Genomic DNA, 21137 nt, shown 5'->3' with positions numbered 1-21137 from the left:
GATAATTGGCCTTCTTTTTAATGTTCTTGTGGCTCTCCACAAAGAGTATTCGTCTGTTAGTTCTATAAGATAAGAATAATTGATTCATTTTTAAGGTGTTTAGCACTTCTCTTTTGAGTTGTTGACTAGCGTTATGTTTTGTCTAGTTTTGCCTTGAGGATATATAGTTTATTGCCAAATTATTCTCCTTTTTTAAGAGATTAATTTTCCTATTTCTTTTTTGACTATATATAAATTTCTTAAAAGGAGTATTTGCCATATTGTTTGCTAGATGTTTTCCACATACAATTTAACTTCCTCGTCTAGTTTATTATTTTCATTACAAACATATTTACAGTATTTTAAAAGTTTCTACAGGGTTCCCTCATTCTTTAGACCTTTCGAAAAATACTTTAAATTTACCAGATAGATAAACGAGATTTAACCATGAATGGTTTTACTTCTGAGTTGTTTTACATTCCTGACAAATAACTTAAGTTATTCAGAAGGACTTTAATTTGTTTTAAATTTTTGCATTTCCTTTAAATTTTTGTTTCAATTAAAACAAAAAATGTAAAACGCAAGTTAGGTTACGTATGCCTGTATTTATGTAGTGTTGTGTGGAACCAACAAAAATCTCAACCGAAGAAATAGTGTATAAAGTTCAGTTCTTAGTCTTATTTTTCATCTATCCATTTGTTTTAATTTTCCCCAGCCTTCGACAATTATTTCATTTGTTTCAATATAGTTATCATGAAATACTTCACACGGAATCCACGGAATACTTATACAGAAAAAGAATATCAGAGAAGATTGCTGGGAATGAAATATTATAAAACGATAACATCGAGGAAAGCTGGGGAAAACAATATAATTAAGCAACAGAATCAGCAACAGAATCACTGGAGAGAGGAAAGTAACGAACACTAACATATTAAAAAAGAAAACCACATGGTTTAAATAGGGAGTGAAGACCAAATGTGAAGAAAAGAATAAAGCCTTTTTACAATACAGAACACAACAAATACAACAGGCATACAACCACTATAAACGAATTAGAAATGAATCGAATACTTTAGTCAGACAAATAAAAAGAGAACACTGGCAGAGCTTCTCAAAACAGATGGAACACGACTTCTACGGAACACAAAAAGAAATGTGGAGAATGATCCAAGGACAAAGAAAAGAGATGAACGAACTAATAAAACCGAAACACATAAACCATAAACACATTCAGAAGGAAACATAGGCAGACTACTTTCGATCCCTATTCGCTAAAGGTGACGATAATGAACCACCAACACCAGAGGTGACGACAAACGAAGAAATACATATTAAGGAGGAAGAGGTAAAGGGAGCATTAAGGAAAATAGAAAATCACCAAGAGAGGACAGAATACCAAACGAACTCCCAAGGTACGGAGGATCAGATCTAACCAAACAACTACTAAAACTAATCCAAAAAATAATATGTAAAATAGGATTCCTCAAGAATGGAGATCAAACATCCTAATACCTCTCTTCAAAAATGTTTCCTTCTCTTCTTATACATAACTTTTGGATTTCATCAACTGCTTTGGTAATCTCCTTTGGTCCATTCTGTTAATATGCTTATACCAGTATATTTGTTATAATTTGTTATACTTAACAACATCAGATACGCCGATGACACCGCAATAATGGCAGAGAGTCTAGAAGATCTTTAAACCCTGTTGAATGCTGTAAACAACGAATGCACTGAAAAGGGCTTAACAATCAACGCAAAAAAAAACAAAATGGATGGTGGTCGGAAAAATTAATATCGAAGACTCAGTGCTAAGATTAGATAACAAAATCCTGGAAAGGGTGGAACACTTTAGATATCTGGGTAGCTGGATTGACTGCAGGGTTGAAAGAGTCGAAAAGAGGAAATTTCGACCAGAATAGAACTCGCACGGAAAAACTTTATTAACTGGCGTTCTGTATTATGCAGTAGAAGTCTGTCGTTGACCACACGTCTAAGAGTATTGAAGTGCTACGTCTGGTTCACTTTGTTCTATGGATGTGAAACCTGGACAACAAAAATAAAAAATCTCAACAAATTAGAAGCGTTTGAGTTATGGTGTTACCGTCGCATGCTCAGAATCCCGTGCACAGCACACATATCTAACGAACGCGTGCTAGAGACCGTGCACAAAGAGCGAGAATTGATCAACATCATCAAAATGAGAAAGGTCCAATACTTCGGTCATATAATGAGAGGACCTAAATATCGGTTACTCCGGTTAATCATTCAGGGCAAAATCGAAGGAAAACATTGGGTCGTAAGAAAACAACTGTCCTGGCTGCGTAACATTAGACAATGGACAGGTCGAACGGTCGAGGAACTGTTTCATCTAGCTGCCGACCGAGAATCATTTCATCAGCTTGTCAATATGACGATAGCCAACGCTTGAATACAAGCACGGCACACAAAGAAGAAGAAGTATATTTGTTTTATTTTTAATGATATTAGTTTCTGTTTGGATATTTTTTAATAGACACTTCTTATTCCTACCAATTATGGTTTTTCTGTTTTTTTTTTCTTAAGTGTTTCATCTCCACCGCGTTTAGGGTATTGTCTATTGTTGTGTTGTTAATCCATGTTTCTCTTGTATATTATGTTAATGTTCTCATCAATAGATCAGTATTGCGTAGTATAAATAGTGTGCTTACATGGGATTAAGCCCCCATTGATTGTAATGATAGTTACACTTTTAACTACAAAAAATTTGAGGTTTCTATTTCCACTCCTCTTTATATTATAATTTTGGTGTAAAGAATGTATAACCGCCAAAGTTGTTTACAGGGTTATTGTCCATGTTAAATAACTTTGGCGGTAATACATTCTTTGCAATCAAATTCTAAATAATCTTTTTGAGAACCATTTCCGGAGTGGAAATCGAAACGTCAATTTTTTTGTAGTTAAAAATGTAATTATCGTTACAATCAATTGTGAGTTAATGCCATGAAACACAATTTAACTTAAGACATGCCACAAGAAAACAGTTTCAGAATCTTGCGTAATATATTTTTAATTTGACTTCCTACTTATACCGTTTTTTCCGAAAATTGTACTATTTAAACTGTAAAATCTTATTTTTTTTTGCTTTGTTTGATATTTCTACATCTATGTTTTATTGTCTGATCCTAGATCCTAGATAGGTAGTTGGAGGTCGAAACATTTCTAGATTATTTTTTTTTGCATACACACAAAAGTTCAACTAAGTAAAATATGCAAGTCTCGTATTGAATAAACACAAGTTACGTAGTTCAATATTGAAGACCTTGTATATTTATTAATTACTTAACACATAGTACCTGACTATACATAAAATTAACACAAAAATGTCTTTTAGATGATAAACCCAACACCGAAAAACTACTTAAGTAATTCAGTGCAATTAAACAAATTATTAGATTTCAAGGTTGATTTGTACACTTTGTGTGATGCGTAGGTTTTGAAAAATAGCCATAAACATTCATGAGATACTGAGTAGGTTTGAAATTTCGATATTTACGTAATCAGGGCAAAATATTTCTAAAAAATATTTTCTCTCTATTTTTATCTTTTTTTACTTTATCTTTACCTTAGTAGACTATCAGCCACACGATCTTATTTTTCTTCACGCATTATACGTCCGAGATATTACAACTTTATTTCTTTATTATCCTTTTAACTTCTTTTTATTTTTTCATTCTTTGACACTTTGGTTCAAACACATTTTATCATTAATGCTTTTTTGTGTACTGAAAATGTCATAAGAGATAAGCAAAAATATTTTTGAGATATATTTATGTAGACATAAGCTATAAGCGAACCAAAGTGCGTTTTTCTGAAAATCGAATTTTTCGCAACTTTTCCAAGAAAAATTTTTCGTTTTCACGAACTGCCGTTATGCCTTTTTGCAGGTTGCTTATCGTGACAACTAACAAACTTTCAAGTGGCACGAAGGAGAAATTCACGGATATTGACCTACTAACATTACATGTTTATGTCATAATTAACACCCTTAGGGGACCAGTAGCCCTTACGACAAAATTTTTAAAAACATAATCAATACTTTTATCGATGGAGTCCTGATCCCAAAGTTGCATTGATGTTTTACAGGACCTACGCGCGATCAATTTTGGAATACGGATGTATGTTGGATGTATGTACGGATGGATGTATGTACGTATATGGATCAGCAAGCAATTCACATTTAGTAAAAAGAGATCGTAGTCAGTTTAAAAAATTGAGAATAATTCTAGGTGCTATGAAGTCAACACCATGCCCTCTGTTACTTACTGAAAGTAATGAAATGCCATTAGAACATTGTAGAGATTTATTGGCAACAATATATATATTTCAATTTAAGGGCCAGAACAAGTGGTTTATTGAGTATTGCTTGTATGAATTATCCATACAAAACCTACATCTTCAGATTCCATCTTCGCTAAGGAGGTTGGCAATCGTCATAGCTATTTTAATTTTTGAGGCAGTAGCTCTAAATAGTTGTTTTAGCTGCATCCAAACCATTCTCTCAGGTTCGTAAGCCATAAAATTCGTCTTCTTCCGATGATTCTTCTGCCATCTATCTTTCCTTACATTATGAGTCGCAGGATGCCATACTTCTCGCCCCGCATCACATGTCCGAGATACTGTAGCTTTATTTCTTTAATTGTAAGTTCAACTTCCTTCTCTGTCTCCTCAGTACTTCATTGTTCGTAACTCAATCTACCCAGGAAACCCTGAAAATTCTTCTAGAGGTCCACATTTCAAAGGCGCTAAGTCGTCTCATTGTTTCTAGATTTAATTTTCATAAACTTCGTCTTTTTGATATTGAGTGAGAGTCCGTACTCCCTACTACATATTACTATTTTATTTATGAGTCTTTCCAGGTCTTGTAAACTATCGGCTATTATTACTGTATCATCTGCATATCTGATGTTGTTAACTAAGACTCCATTTACTCTTATGCCGACTGTTTCATCTTCCAGAGTTTCTCGAATTACCTCTTCAGAATAAGCGTTAAATAGTAGAGGTGATAGTATGCAGCCTTGCCTGACTCCTCTCTTTATTTCCATTTCTTCAGATGTCTCTTTTTCAATTCGTACTATTGCTCGCTGATTGTAATCAAGGTTTATTATTAGCCTTAAATCCCTTTCATCTAGGTTTTTATTTTTTAGAATTTCCATGAGTCGGTCATGTTTTACTTTATCAAACGCTTTATTGTAGTCTATAAAACAGACGTAAAGAGGACGGTTAACATCTAAACATCTCTGCGTCAGCACGTTGAAGGAGAATAGTGCTTCTCTGGTACCCATACCATTGCGGAACCTATATTGTGTGTCACTAAAAAACCTAGTAAACAATTATTGGAAAATTAAAAATTCCCGACGATTAGCGGATGCCTTTCTGGAAACCAATGATTTACCGGTTACATTATCAACAAATGTTGTTATACTACTTTAAATTAGAATTTAATACCATCTTCAAAAAACCAAATAATATATTTTTGAAATATTCAGGTTCAAATAACATAAATAACACGTTGTTGAGCTCCATATTGAGTGAATATACTAATAAAACTATAATTTGCACAGATGGCTTTAAACTGAACGATGGGAATGTAGGGTCTGCAGTGTACATTCCTTCCAATAACAAATCATTTAAAATAAAACTTCCTTCACGTTGCACTCTTTACACAGCAGAAGCAGTAGCTATTAGGAAAGCTCTGGATGGGCTAGAGCACGAAAATTTACAAAATGCTGTAATCATCTCAGACTCTAAGTCAGTTCTTAGCGGACTTACTTAATAATACTGAGTTAAACCGTAAGACATGTGATTTGATATGTGACATTAAACAAAAAGTGGGAAACAAAGATGTAACATCTGTTAGAGCAAAAAGTCACACCTGGATAAAAGGTAATGAAATATTAGACGAGCTTACTAAGGATTCGACTCATTCTGGTATACAAGAATATATTTACACAGTAACAGATCTAATCAAATTTTATAATCAAAAAATAAATTTTAACCTGCAAGATAGATGGAAAATATTGGCGAATACATCAAATAATAATTATTATTACAAGATTTATCCTACGTTACCACATCTAACAGAATTACCACACATATTCCATTATGGCATATCCAAACGATCAGTACCAACTATCACAAGATTAAAAACTAGTTACTGTGATAAAGATCAAAAAAGGTTTTAGTAATTATGCCAATATTACATGCCTGTGTTTATTAATATGCATAAAATTGATTTAGCAGACAAAGTGAAAACCCACAAATTCGTAAGAGATAATCTATTGAATTGTAATAAATTAAAAACAAACAAAATACTACTTACATGGCGGTACAAGAATTTTTAGATAATGATTCGTGATACATAGTTCAAACTATCCTGTAATTGCTGATGATGGATGATCTTTGGTTAATGCTGTAACTGTCTGACAATTAACGAGGAAGTTTCTTGAGGGGAGAGATGTTAACAAATGAATAAGGAGTAAGGTATATGTGATTGTTTGTTAAATGAAAGTGATGTTTTATATTATATAAATTATTAAAGTTATTTATATTTATTCAAGAGATATATTTTAGAAATGTGTGTTAATTTATTGAAATTTTTTACAGTATGAGGACAGTTATATGACAATGAATAGTACATCTAATTTCATTCATTGTCATATAACTGTCCTCATACTGTAAAAAATTTCAATACATTAACACACATTTCTAAAATATATCTCTTGAATAAATATAAATAATTTTAATAATTTTAATAATATAAAACATCACTTTCATTTAACAAGCAATCACATATACCTTACTCCTATTTCATCTGATAACATCTCTCCCCTCAAGAAACTTCCTCGATAATTGTCAGACAGTTACAACATTAACCGAAGATCACCCATCATCAGCAATTACTGGATAGTTTGAACTATGTATCACGAATCATTATCTAAAAATTCTTGTAACGGCATGTAAGTAGTATTTTTTTTGTTTCTAATTTATTACAATTCAATAGATTATCTCTTACCAATTTGTGGGTTTTCACTTTGTCTGCTAAATCAATTTTATGCATAGTAATAAACACAGACATGTAATATTGACATAATTACTATAACCTTTTTTGATCTTTATCTTTATAAGACAGCACCCTAATATGGGCTTTTTATAATTTCAGCGTTTAATTTACTTTGTACCGTTTGACCTGAAGATGCTTTGCAAAGTATAGAAAGCGAAACCGGTCGTTTTGGTAGTAAAATTAAATTGATTGTGAGTAAGTCTAATGTTATTTCTTTTACCTATTTGAAATGGAATCACACACAACACATTCATGATTTTAATCACATTATGTTTGGATGTATTAAACATAAACCACTCTCATCTACATTTTATGAAAAATTGTTTAAAAGTAATGTGCAACCAAGGACATATAATATAAAATAGACTGATTGCTGCAATACAGTGGCGTTCCCACTGTGCGACAGAGAAAACTGACGCAAAGCAATCCTCGCATCTCTTTCTAATTTGCCAGCTTTGTCGACCACTTGACCTAAGTGGCCAATGAGAAGGTATACCTCTGCGCTGTCTGTTGTCTGAGACCTAATCATTACAGTTCGTTGAGCTCTTGCCTATATCCTGTTTTTGTTTTACTTATGCCTATGAAAACTACTATATAAATAAAAGAAAAGGTGTATATATTACACAATAAGGCCAATATTATATCATTTTCGCTGCTTTGATTTACTTCTAAGGCCATTTGGCTATTTGCTTCGTTCTAATTTTTATTAGAGTGGGCTCTTCCAGTTCACTTAAGCCGCTGTTATATTTTTTTGGCTGGTAAGCCAAAAGCTGCTGGTACTTTTTTTTATTATCCAATCGTGTATGTTCACTATGTTATACCTTTGCCTGAGATCTCTATTACGATGTATGTTCCATAGTGTTTTTCCCGTAATATATCTCACTATTTTCAGTACACACAAACTGCAACGATTAAACATGTCCCCATGGAATGCCAAACAACAATCTCCAAAATTTTCTGCTTGCCCTTAGAGTCAATAAATTACACGTATAATCTGGATGTTTGTTTGTTTTAAGTAGACGTTTTTTATCTACAATATTTAATGGAATTTACCACAATTTTAACTGAAAATACATTTATTTTGACTTTTTGATTGCCACTTCGGAAATGATATTCCGGAATAAAAAAGTGGTCTCAAACAGTAAAATTAATTAGACTAAAAACGAAACGATTCTACAATAAGTAAGTATATACTGTTTATAAATTGATAAAAGTCCGGTTCTGTTGCACGCTTGCAAGTCTCTTTTAAAATCAGAAATCAATAGCTCTGACAAATTTACTGTACTAGTTACCCAAAGGCTGAGGTTTACTTTAAATGGGGATTCCAGAAACATCTGGATTTTCCAGGATGTTTAATCAAGCGAATCTTGGGTTTATAGAAGATTCGGTAACGTTCACAGTTTAAATGAAATTGATTATTTTCGTTTGTATGTAAGAAACATAAAACCAGGGAGAAATTTTACAATTTAAACACGGGTTTAGAGTATGGAATCATATTATATAGAGCTTTTATTATTGTATAAATTTCTGGGACTGCAGAATTTTACTTATTTGAGAGACATAATAGAAGACAATAGGATTTGGAGTTTAAAGGCAAGATTGACAAAAGAAAATAAAAAGATCCGGTTTTTGTAAATAAAAAGATTGCTAATGTAATCCAAATATGTCTTGAGAAGAATCACGATAGTATTTAATCTTTTTTACTAATCTCTTATCCCATCTACTGCCCAAATAATGTAACTTTTTATCGTTTTTTGTTGATCACTTCACATTATTTACCGATAAATCGCAAACCAACCTTCTCTGTCTTCTTTTGCCCCCTAAAGCATGTTCAAAGTATCTTCCAATTATTTCCGTTCAATTTTTTTTGCTACGCCTATGGCTAACAAATCCACGGGACACGTTATGTGCCCGATTTCTATTTACCGTAGCATTCATTATGTTGATAAGATTCTTGGTTTCTTAAGATACTTGCTAACTCTTAACTTCCAAGCAACTTCCATATAGCCACTGCTATGTTTTCTCTAACAGTAGATCATTCTAAGAAGAGAAAGCACCTTTGACTCGAAACGGTTCTCCGTCCTAACCCATAATTAGGGCCAATCTAGCATGATCATCGAAATTTCTCCTTCTTAAATGAAAATTTAAGCCCTAATAAAATATCTCAAATAGTACTTGACTTGTGTATCAGTGTCCTAAAGAGTCAGTTCTACTTGACCGGTAAGTTCATTTTCTTATATTTTTCATCTCTCTTATAGCTTCACTTATCTATCTTAGCTAATCCCGCTATTAACTGGCCCGCTAATGTAAATTACCCATTATCATTATAGACTTCAATACCAATTATGTTTGCCACGCTTTATTGCCGCTAACTATAGTTTATTTTTATGAACGAGAGAGTAATTAGCATAATTTTAACTGGTAGCTCCGACCACTCCATGGGCATGCTCAAGATTAATTGAAAAATTACTTTGAATAATTGTAAAAAATAAATGAATTATTTCAGTGTTATAAAGTGTTATGTGTATGTAAACAAAAGTGACCTCTTTTATCACACACTATATTAGAACTGACTGGCCTACATTAAAAAGGGTTTTAAAAAATTCACTTTTTTTTTTAATTTTTAAAAATTACAAAAGAGAAAAAGAGTTTTTAAAACCGTCTAAGGTATGTTAAATAGATGAATAAAAATATTAATATAAAACTTACAGCTACTTGTTACAAATCCAAATCAGATTCAGAAGATGAACTTTCAGAACCAAGATTTATAATAACTGGCTCGATCATTTTATCAGTAATATTGTCCAGCTTCCACATTTTTTCCTCTTCTTTAATAGTGTGATTTACTGCCTTTTCCCAGTTTTCAGGTTTTACATTATTTACGGCCTCCAAAAACAACTGTTTAACATCATGAATTTTAAAAGTGGTATTTTTTCTTGAAACTTCACTCTTTATCTGTGCCCATACCAGTTTAATCGGGTTTAATTCACAATGATATGGTGGGGATCTAAGTACTGCCATTCCACGATTTTTGGCAATTTCATCAATTTCGTATTTTTTAAATTTTTCTTTATGAAGGGCACACAACGAATAAAGTTCCTTTCTTATAGATCCGGGATGGTACGTAATATTTTTTGAACTCAGCCAATTCTGCAAGTCTTTTTTTAACCACTTGGTTGTGGGCAGTCCTTCTATAAGTCTGGAGTGATAACTTGCATTATCCATTACTATTACACAGTTCTTAGGAAGAAGATCTATCATTTGTTCGAACCATTCTTGAAAGACATCAGCGTTCATGTCTTCATGGTAGTCACCGGTACGAGTTGATTCAAAAGTTAATAAACCACCTTCAACAAAACCGTCTGAACTGCCAATGTGTACTATTATCAGCCTGCGTCCCTTTCCTGATGGTGGGTTTAAACCAGTAGATAAGTTATTTACAAAAGCTTGCCTTTGACTTGTAACAGTTTCATCCTGCCAAAATTTATTTGGTGTATGACCCTCGTTGATCCATGTTTCATCAAGATAAAATATTTTTCTTTTTTGGTTTCTCATTTCCTTTATGGTTCTTAGAAAATGTCTTCTCCATATGACAATATCGCTTCTGTCTAATAAAATAGACTTTCTGGGATTCTTTTTCCAGCGGAAGCCTATTTCTTTTAAAAGTTTCCATAACGTACTTCGACTCATTTCTGGGTAATCCTTATCATCTCGAACTGAGACAAGAACTTTATCCAATGTTGGAAATTCTTGTCTAAAGAAGAATTCATGCACTTTCCGTCGAAGTCCTTCTTTAAAATGATATTCTATTTGAAATTTTGGTTTCCCTGGAGCATTACGTGGCATTTGAAAACTACCACATTTCTCTTCTTTAATAACTCTGTAAATCGTAGATTTCCCAACACCAAGTGTACTGCTAACTAACTCAACGGTCTCATCAACACTTTCACATAAACGTTTGTCTGTAAATGATATAAAACAATTAAATATTAATGTTTTTTCATTAACTGTTAGAGGACCAATTTTTCGCCGTTTACACGGCACTTCCAAATTTTCCATAACACTAGTATACACAATAAACTGCACCTTGCAACTGAAGTACCTACTTTTAGTGAACTGTTAAGAATTTTGAATACGCCACTTGGACCTTCCTATATACAAAATGGAAAAACCCACTATCACATTTTCTGTGGAATAAGTTTAGAAGGTAATTATCTAGTCAATTACTGTCGTAGATTCCTGGAATTAAAGAATTAAATGTTTGATTGTTGAAACCCTTACTTCGTGGAATGCACTCATTTCAGATAAAATAAAACGTTTTATTTTATCTAAAGAATTAAACTTTATTTTGCAAATAGATAAAATAAAACGTTTTATTTTATCTAAAGAATTAAACTTTATTTTGCAAATAGGTAGGTACTTATTAAACTTTTATTGGTTATATATAACCAATAAAATAAACATCTTACATTTCTTGCAAATTCATTAGTACCTGTTAACCTCCATCACTCCGACACTGGCAACCTTATTTAGGGATTAGTAACCCTCACAACTATTGTATTCTATTCTGCTCCAACCTTTACACCTGGTGGTCATAGTCAATTTAAAATTGTTTTCCTATATACTTCTGTAAACTTGTTGACAAATATCTGTTTTTCATTGAGTCACCCGTATCAACAGTTTAGGGATTTGCATACATAATTTATTGTTTTATTACTCTCTCATACATAAAAATACACTATAGTCGCTGTCTTGCTATCGTCTTACCTTTGTCTTACTGTGATTTTGGTTTGTTCTGTTAACACAACGTCCGGTTTCCTTTGGCGTCCCCGGGGATTCACATTCAAGAAAACTGGATATATAACACAAGATTCATAATGCTGGGGACATGACACTAGGGCCGGTCATGACATATACTGTAGAGACAAGAGCCGATACCAAGAGCCTTAACAAGGTTAAAGCAAACATGTGAAACGGTCGAAGCAGTATAGGAAGGCCAAGAAAAATATAAAACAATATACAACCTTTTTACAACCTTTTCTTTTGCTCACTACTATTATTACCGTATCCACAATGATATTAAATAGTAATGCACTTGATGAATCATCTTATCTGATAACACTGTATACATAAGTGGGTTTTGGAAATTCACCGTTTACTTGCGATAGTATTCTTCAGCTGAATTGTTTCAATATAGACAAACGATATCGGCATATAAGATATGTCGATATGGTTTTCTTAAATCATGAAAATACACCCCTGTTTGCAGTACGTTATTAATATTGACTATTCAAGTAGTTTGCATTTCCTTTCCGAAATATGCTCGAAATGTCAAAGGGGTTAATTTATGGGAAATATTGATTTTTTTTTCGCAACTGAGGGCTGACAACTTCGCGTAATAATTTCCAGCATTAACCCAATTAATTTATGTTATTATAGCTTAGGGAGCTTAATTAAAACAATTGGCGTACATGTTTTTATTTTGGTATCGTTAATATAAGATAATTTATTTAAAAAAGTATTTTTTGTCAACTTATAAAGTCATTTCGCCAACATAGAAAATACCGTGTGTTGTGGAATATCGTCAATATTAAATTGTAATGCGGAGCGGTAAGATCTATGCATCACGACGTTTTAATATACCCCGCCACTAACTGATCCAGAGTATATATATTATTTTTTTTATGTACTATGAACTGATACTTTCTGATACATACCAACTATCTTAATCTAATTTGCAAGGTATGGGTTGGAGTACGAGGTGTTTCAATGCATGAGAGGGATGACACCAGAACTTGTTATACCCGTTTAAAAGCATATCACACTTGTCTCTATTGGACAGAGACACAAGCCACGCTAAGCAGATATACATGAAACTTGTGATCTCACACGATATAAGAAGAAGAAGTTTATTTATTCAAAAATAGGGAAAGCCCTAATACACACAAAATTAATCAATTTATAAAATTAATGCATAATAAGATAAAAATAACAATTACACAATATAGTACCTACACTTATTAAAAATATAAAACAATAATATATAACATAAAACATGACTACAAAATAACTAACTACCAATTGGTGCTTTTAATATGGTTCATTAATTTGCTTTTAAACATTTGGACAGATGAACAACTTTTAACTGTTTGAGGAAGCTTATTAAAAAAATCAAAACCCTTAAACAACAAAGAGTTTCTTCAAGACGTCCTTTTTGTTTTCACAATGTGTAAAGTGCAATTACCTCGAGTAGGGTAATTGTGAATATCAAAATTCCGCGTAGTAAACTCACAAAAGTTTATTACGCGGCACACTCTATAAAAATATGGATTCTTCACATCATAATTCGATCAGGTGGATTAACTTAATCATTCATATCTCAGACAATTAAGTAAGATAATATTTTAGGAACGAGAATATACTTAAACAGTACAAAACTCACCCTTTAATTTCAATCTAATTTGTAACCATTGAACGACCCATCAGAAACGGTCGGTGCCAATGAGTAACCTTCAAGGTCTATGTTTTCACAAACTTCAATAAAACTCACAACTTTCTTTGGGAGCCAATTGTTAGGCCTCGTCTAGCTCAGTATCTCAGGTATTAGAACGTCTTATCTTAGAAGTAAATCTGAAAAATGGTGTTGGCGGCCCCTACATTACAAATTACAATACAAAAACACGAAACAACCGATATTCAAAGAACTAAATTATACTGCCCAACATTTTTTTTTAATTGGTTTGTATTTTTCACAAGTGCTACTGATCAGAATATACCTAAATTTCTATTCTTGAGGTAGGGTAAATTTTAGACTTTTAATGATCCATGTTCTATCCCTTTATAACTTCTTCTTGAAGTTTCGCCTCCCAATCGATGGTTGGATATCATCATTACTATCTTTACTCGCTCTACCGCTGCTCTGAAGCTGATATTGAACTGCATTTAAACCAGTACCTTAAATTTTTCAACCATGACACTCTCTTCCTATCTCCTTTTCCTTCCTCTTCTTTCCTTCCCTAAATATTAAAAAGGGATAATTTTAATTTGATGTGCTTTTTGTTGAAACAAAAGAAATTTTAAGAACTTCAGTGGCGAGTATTCCCTCCTCTGGCAGTGATAACAGCTTGAAAATGACGGTGCATGATTTGGATCACTTTCTGTGAAATATTTTTCCATTCCTGTACCATTATGTCGCGAAGCTCTCTTGAACTTCTGAGGGCCGGCTTATGACTCGGTAAACGTCTCTTCATCTCATCTCAAACATGTTCTATGAGATTGATACCTGAATTACGAGCAGGCCAAACAAATCGTGTGATTTGAACCTCGTCAAGATTCTACTCAGTAACTATCCGAGCAGTGTGGGGCCATGCGTTATCATTCATAAATATTGCTACACATCTAAGAATAACCGTAAACGGTAAAACATGGCCTTCTAGAACCTATGTCAGATACCTATGCGCACATGCGCAGTGAATATCCCATTCTCGATAAAGACCATCGAGTTAGAATCTATCATCTAAGACTAACTCCGCGCGAGCGTCAAACGATATGCCTACCCATGCCATAACCACCGAACAACGTTGTTCGGTGCCGCCATAACTGACCGTCCACCAAATGGAAGTCGCTCGGCAACACATGCTTGAGCTTGAAGCATATATCTCGCCTGGACGTCGCCACACTGTTACAATACACGGCTCCAATTCTGTATTGTCCAAGCCAAGTGTTCTCGTGCAAAATTCAATTTGACAATTCGGTGTTCACGGGAAAGCGGCGGTCAGTTACTTTACATCTAGAAGATAAACCAGCAGCATAAAGTCGCCTCTGTCCATGTGTCCACTCTCCATTCACTTACGTTTATATTTCGTACTTCTTGAAAATGATTTCGAAGGGAAACGGCCGTGACTGTTTGAATTCTGAAAGCACTAGAAACGACAAAGCGATCATCTCTAGCTATTGTAATTCTGCCTCGGCCTGAACAAGGTCTTGTTATCGTCGCCATACTCGTTGCACAGTCCATAGACTTACACCAACGTTTCTCGCAATTTCGCACTGACCGTGCCCATCTTCTCACACCACCACAATTTTTGCCGCCACAACGGAACTTATGCCCATTGCAATACACTGACAGTGATAACACTACACAAACAATTTACAATTGACGTTAAAACCACAAAAAACAAAAACTGCTAAGAGTTTTTAGGAACTAGGATAAGGGATAATTTTAATTTCAAACGCTTATTAAAATAGCAACAACAACAATTTTTTCCAAGGAAAGTAACCTATGTTACACCAGCAAATAGTTAAAAGAAAATATTAATTTCTAAATATGTATATTCAAATTACGGGGTTCTAATTTTATGCTCGGCGGTGTATAAATGAAACAACTAAATAATAACGTTTAAAGACCAAATTACCCTTTAAATTAAAGTTTAAATTACCCTTTAAAGACCAACAATATATTATATTAGATATTATTTATTATTCCTATTCGTGTGTTTCTTTTCAGTTCTACACTTTGCACAAAACTTTTACGATCAGATTTTAACATTTTTTCGCCGCATTGCAGGACGAAACATAAAATATTTCCATTTCATATTTGCAGAGTTACGTGACTTGAGCCTGTCCCAACTGAACGAGCTATTCCTGGAACTGGAGGTGCTGATAAGAGAATTTTCGGAAACGTTGATCTCGGAGTTGGCTCTCAGAGATGAATTGGAATACGAGAAAGAGCTGAAAAACACGTTCATTTCGTTATTACTTGCGGTGCAAAACAGACGGAGACAGTACCACGTTGAAAAGAAACGATCGGCGAAGAATTCTTCCAATAAAACTCCAAACGGAATGGATCCTAAGGTAAATATAAGTCTATAGATTTATAGAAGTATTAATCAATTAAAAAATAGTTAATAGTTTCTAATCTCAATAGAAAATAGAATAGAATAGAAAATTTTATCTTTGTTTTCACTTTATTATACATTTTTCCGTTTTATTTTTTTATTTCACTGTTCAAAAATACTGATAATAAAAAATAGAAGAGATGAAAAAAGGATACAATTACAATAAAATATTTTCACAAACTAAATAAATATATCTGAATAGAAATCGGAACTTCAAATAATGAATAGCGCAAAAAATGAAGTGGATCTATACAGAAATTAACAAAAAACGATCAGTGCAGTAATAGAAAATGTAAGAACGCGTTAAAAAGCGAAATACCCAGTGGATCTCCTTTCTTTATGCGCGCTGTTTTCTAAGGTTGGCGGCCATCATACGATATATGTTTTTCTATTTTGTGGCACATATATTAAGTTTGCAGCTTCTGGTATTTGGAACCATTCCCGTAAGTTTCTCAGCCAGGATTTTTTGTTTTATACCCAACCTTCTGGTACGGACAGTGCGATGTATTTATCATTCCGAAACACATGGTCTAGGTATGACGCTTTCCTCATTGTTGTTAACCATTCCATCTCTTTACCCATTCGTCTCAATACTTCTGTATTGGTCACTCCCGTCCGTCCAAAGTATTTTAGGTATGCGTCAATACAGCCACATTTCCAAAGCTTCTAATTTTTTTTCAGTTGCTGCTTATAGCGTCCATCCTTATACTTCGTAAAGTAGCTTGGAGAGTACGTGATATTTCGTGGCGCACCATTTGGTGCTAACGTTTACATTGCGGTATTTCAATTGGGATGTTAATCTCTATAGACATAAGGTTCCCACTTATCATTTACTGTAGATCCTAGATATTTGAATCTGTTAACTCTCTCTATATGTTCGTTTGCAATATCTTATTTTCCTTTTTTTTATGTAAACATAACTCTGTCTCTTTTCAATGTGCCTTTAGTAAGTTGTCGTTCCATCGTTTTGCGTTTTCCTGTAGGGGAACCGTCTCTTGCCTTTTTTACTACTCTGTTTTTTATCATTCGACTTATATGATCGTTCCATTCTACTCTTCTATTTCTTACCCAGCCCTTGATGTACTCCACCTTGCATCTACGTCGTATATCTGTACTTCTAGCTCTGTCCCATAGTGTTTTTTCATCTCTGCTGTTTATAACATATTTTTTGTCTCTGTGTCAGATCGTATTTCTGCCGTGTATGTCATTATTGGTCTGATGACTGTTTTGTAAATTCTGATGACTTTTCTTTCCTGGTATTTTTATTTCTTCATATTGTTCCATTCAGGCAATCTGCAGCTCTGTTCTAGGCGTCACATTATCAGACTCACACCAGCAAAAAATTCATTATTAGATTATTTGTTGTTTTTCTCCCATTTAGTATCCTTTTTAGTTCTTACTTTTTGTATTATTTCATCAGGTCGAACAATAGATGACTCAGAGAATCTTCCTGTCTTATTCCATTTCCAGCTTCAATAGGGTCAGTTAGTTGTTCTTCTACTTTTACTTTTATTGTATTTTTTTGGTAGATATTTGAGATCGTTTTGATTATTCCTAGAGGTATCTCTCTTGCGTACAATAAGTGAATAGCATCCTTTAATATAACCCGGTCAAATGACTTCTTAAGGTCTACGAAACATATATGCCGGTTTGTTGTATTCGAATGATTTCTCTTGTACTTGCCTTAATATAAATATAGCGTCGGTGCATATCTTCCTGACCCAAAACCTTGTTGTACTTCTGTTAGTGTTATAATTTTATCCATTTTATTTGTTATCGCTTTGGTTGATAATTTTAGTGTTGTGTTTAATAAATTAATTCCTCTGTAATTTTCTGGGTCCAATTTGTCTCCCTTTTGAAGAGAGGTATTAGGATGCTTGATCTTCATTCTGGAGGCATTCAGTTTTCTTTTATTATTTTTTGCCTGTTGTGTTTGTTTTGTTCTGTATTGTAAAAAGGCTTTCTTCTTTTCTTCACGTTTTATCTTCACTTCCTCTCTAAACCACGGGGACTTCATTTTTGATAAGCTAGTGTTCGTTACTTTCCTCTCTCCAAGTGATTCTGTTGCTGCGTTAATTATATCATTTTTGAGTTTTTTCCAGCTCTCCCTGATGTTATCGTTTTCTAATATTTCCAATATGCAGGTCGATATTTTAAATGTTCTTCTTACTAATCACCATCAATTTATTGTTCTTTTTGTTGATCTTAAGTCCAAATTGGTTGCCTGTCATCTTTACCCTATTGAGCATCATCTGCAAATCTTTGCCAGTATAACAGTATCATCCGGATATCGAAGATTACTTATTAGTACCCTTGAATAGAAATATTAATTAGCAACGACAAATGAAGCGGTAATGAACTCCAGAAACCAAAGCGAAGAAAGAATGTAAGAATATCTTGAATAAAATTCGAAAAATAACGTGAAAGCATTTTATAAGAGATACAGTTTAGAAGATTAGGAAGGTAACAAATAAAAGAAACTGTTAACTAATACGGTAAAGAAGGGACAATGAATAACTGAGGCTAAGAAAATCATAAAAAGCTGGAAGAAATATTTCTATGTTTTGTTAAATAAAGATTATGGACACAGCGAGAAGTTACAAGACGAAGGAATAATGTATGAGCCAGAAAAGAACGAAAAGAACAAATTAAAGCATATTGAAAAAGTCTTTAAAGATATAAAAGAGAACAATTTAGAATTAACAATGTATGAGCAAAGATATTCTTATGCGGTTGCAAGAAGGCCGTAATCTAATTTTATTCTAAGTTTTTTTATATAGTGATACATCATTTATTTTTTAGTATTTGACCACCGTTATTCCATACCACATAGGAAATGGACCGCCAGACAATCAGAGTCTTCAAGTTCTAATAAAAAGTAAGCGTTATAGATCATTTCTTAAATAACATCAAACTATTTTAACATGTTTAACTACTGACAACTAAAAATGTAATCGGTACATACGCATCTAATTATCGCTATTTATTTTATTTATTATTATTTTGTTAAAATATTCATCAGTTATTTTTTGATATTGGCAAAATTTAATCTTTCTTTACTGGCTAGTACTTTCGTTGTTGCAGCGATAAGTAAAAATATGGTTTTATTTGGATAAAATATTAAACGTTGTTTTTACTACCATCGAAGTATAAATTTTATATCATTTTATTCTGTTCACTAGCGACGTTACATCTGTGATATGTTCTGAAGCTATTTTCTTGTGTCATTTTAAAGTAGATGGATGATTCTCACAATACGGTTAATTTCAAAAATTGGTTATCCGAATAAAAGTTATTTTTGGAAAAAGCTGGAAAGTCGCATAGAGATAACTTTGTTAATGTAGAATATTATGTAATTATTAGCAGCGCTTAATTAAAAGTTTTTTACACATGAGCACATGTTAATTAATAACATGCCCATGTGAATGAGATCTTGTCTAAAATAATACTCTAAAGTCGTGATTAATATTTTAATGTCCAGAAATAAATTACAAATATTTGCAAATATGAAAAAACAACAAAATATATGTGAAATTAAGCAAACAAACCTTTTTACACATGAGCACATGTTAATTAATAAGTTATTAATAATAACATGCCCATGTGAATGAGATAACATGTCCATGTGAATCAGATCTTGTCTAGAATAGAATAATATTTTAAGGTCGTGATTAATCTTTTAATTTCCAGAAATAAATTACAAATAATAATTGTAAATACGAAAAAACAACAAAATATATGTGAGATTAAGCAAACAAAAACTAAAATTATTTACAAAATGTTGTTTTTTAGAAACTGAACTATTTCTTGGTCTATTATCTCATAATTGGCAATTTTGAAATATGTGTTGTTTATAGGGAGAGGCGAAGACGTCATCTTTTTAAAAATTCCACTCTTTTTAACTGTTTGGCAGTCCTTGGGATTGGGCCATTTAAATCTATTATCCTTTCTCTCCATAAAAGTAAATGTTAAATTATCTCTTTTAATTTTTTCGATAACACCTAAAGTTTAAAACTATATTGCATATTAATGTATACTTCTAACTGCTTACCTGGATACCAACAGTCGTCGTAGATTACTAAAACCCACTCATCTAAAGCAAAATCTAGTTTGGTCTCTGGAATATTTGGTGGAATTGACTCAATCAGGCTGGGAATTATCTTCAATTCTTCATCTTTGGAAATATCTTCAATTCAGTGAAGAAATTGTACAAAAGGCTTCTTTCTTTATACTAGAATACATCATTCCTGTATGTAAAGTTATTTGCTCACGAGAGGCCCCAAAATGTACGGACTGAACTTCATTTCCATATTTACAGTTATAATTCTCTGCAAAATCTATATGGAATACTATTTCTTCTTTAGACAATTTATTTTTCAGAGATCTCAAGCAAGAGTATTGGTGAGTAATATTTAAACAATGGTTCAATATTTTCTGCAGGTTTTCGTTCAATTAAACAATTGTGCCTAAAATAGTTGACGAAATTGTTTCCTTTGCTGTTAGTTGAACAGTAATTTCCTTTTTAGTTTTACTACTAATTCTATTTTCCTTTTTTACTACCCATTGATAATAAAATATCTCTGTTTCCCATGTATTATTTGCAACATTAAACTCTAATTTTTGTGTAATACATCTTGCACAACTTCGCATTAAACACTTTTCAGAGTATTTGTTACAACACAATATTCTTAACACTTCATCTAAATTTCTTTGTTTTAAAATACGATTTTTGTTTAAAGTTTTTATAAGAAAACTAAAATTTGCATGAAGAACACAAAGGCATGTGTCCCTGTTCGATACCTTTGGTGGAACAATCCAAAAAGGACGCATCTTACAAAAAGCTGGGTATGAGATTGTAGTGCTATGTTTTTCTTTAAAACGCCCATATAATACCTTCAATGTATCATTTAAATAACGTCTTTGCTTTTTATTGCCGTTCTTGGTAATAGTTTCCTTTTTACCAGGGCAGTCTTGAAACTTCGTCATCAGTGAAAAATTTATGCAAAGTGCGCCTTATTAATCCAAATTTATCAACTTTTTTACGGGTGTATTCTGTCAACCCTGACTTCTTTAAAGCAGTGGTACTCATTTTGTATGAAAGGAAACTGTTTGCATATTTAAGTAATTTATATTTTTTTAATAGTTTACCTTTGATT

General features: G+C 32.8%; 1 protein-coding gene across 1 annotated transcript in view; it reads left to right on the top strand.

Annotated features, from left to right (window-relative positions):
• Positions 1-21137, top strand: part of Unc-76 (fasciculation and elongation protein Unc-76) — a 135066-nt gene that overhangs the window by 98512 nt on the left and 15417 nt on the right. Inside the window, exons 4-5 of the mRNA XM_072520245.1 lie at positions 15687-15937; positions 18784-18859. Of these exons, the coding sequence (XP_072376346.1) occupies positions 15687-15937; positions 18784-18859 (327 nt within the window). The remainder of the gene's footprint in view (positions 1-15686; positions 15938-18783; positions 18860-21137) is intronic.

Source organism: Diabrotica undecimpunctata, chromosome 1 (genome assembly GCF_040954645.1).
Source record: "Diabrotica undecimpunctata isolate CICGRU chromosome 1, icDiaUnde3, whole genome shotgun sequence".
In the NCBI taxonomy this organism is placed as follows: Eukaryota; Metazoa; Arthropoda; class Insecta; order Coleoptera; family Chrysomelidae; genus Diabrotica; species Diabrotica undecimpunctata.
This window is presented reverse-complemented; position numbering and strand designations above follow the sequence as displayed.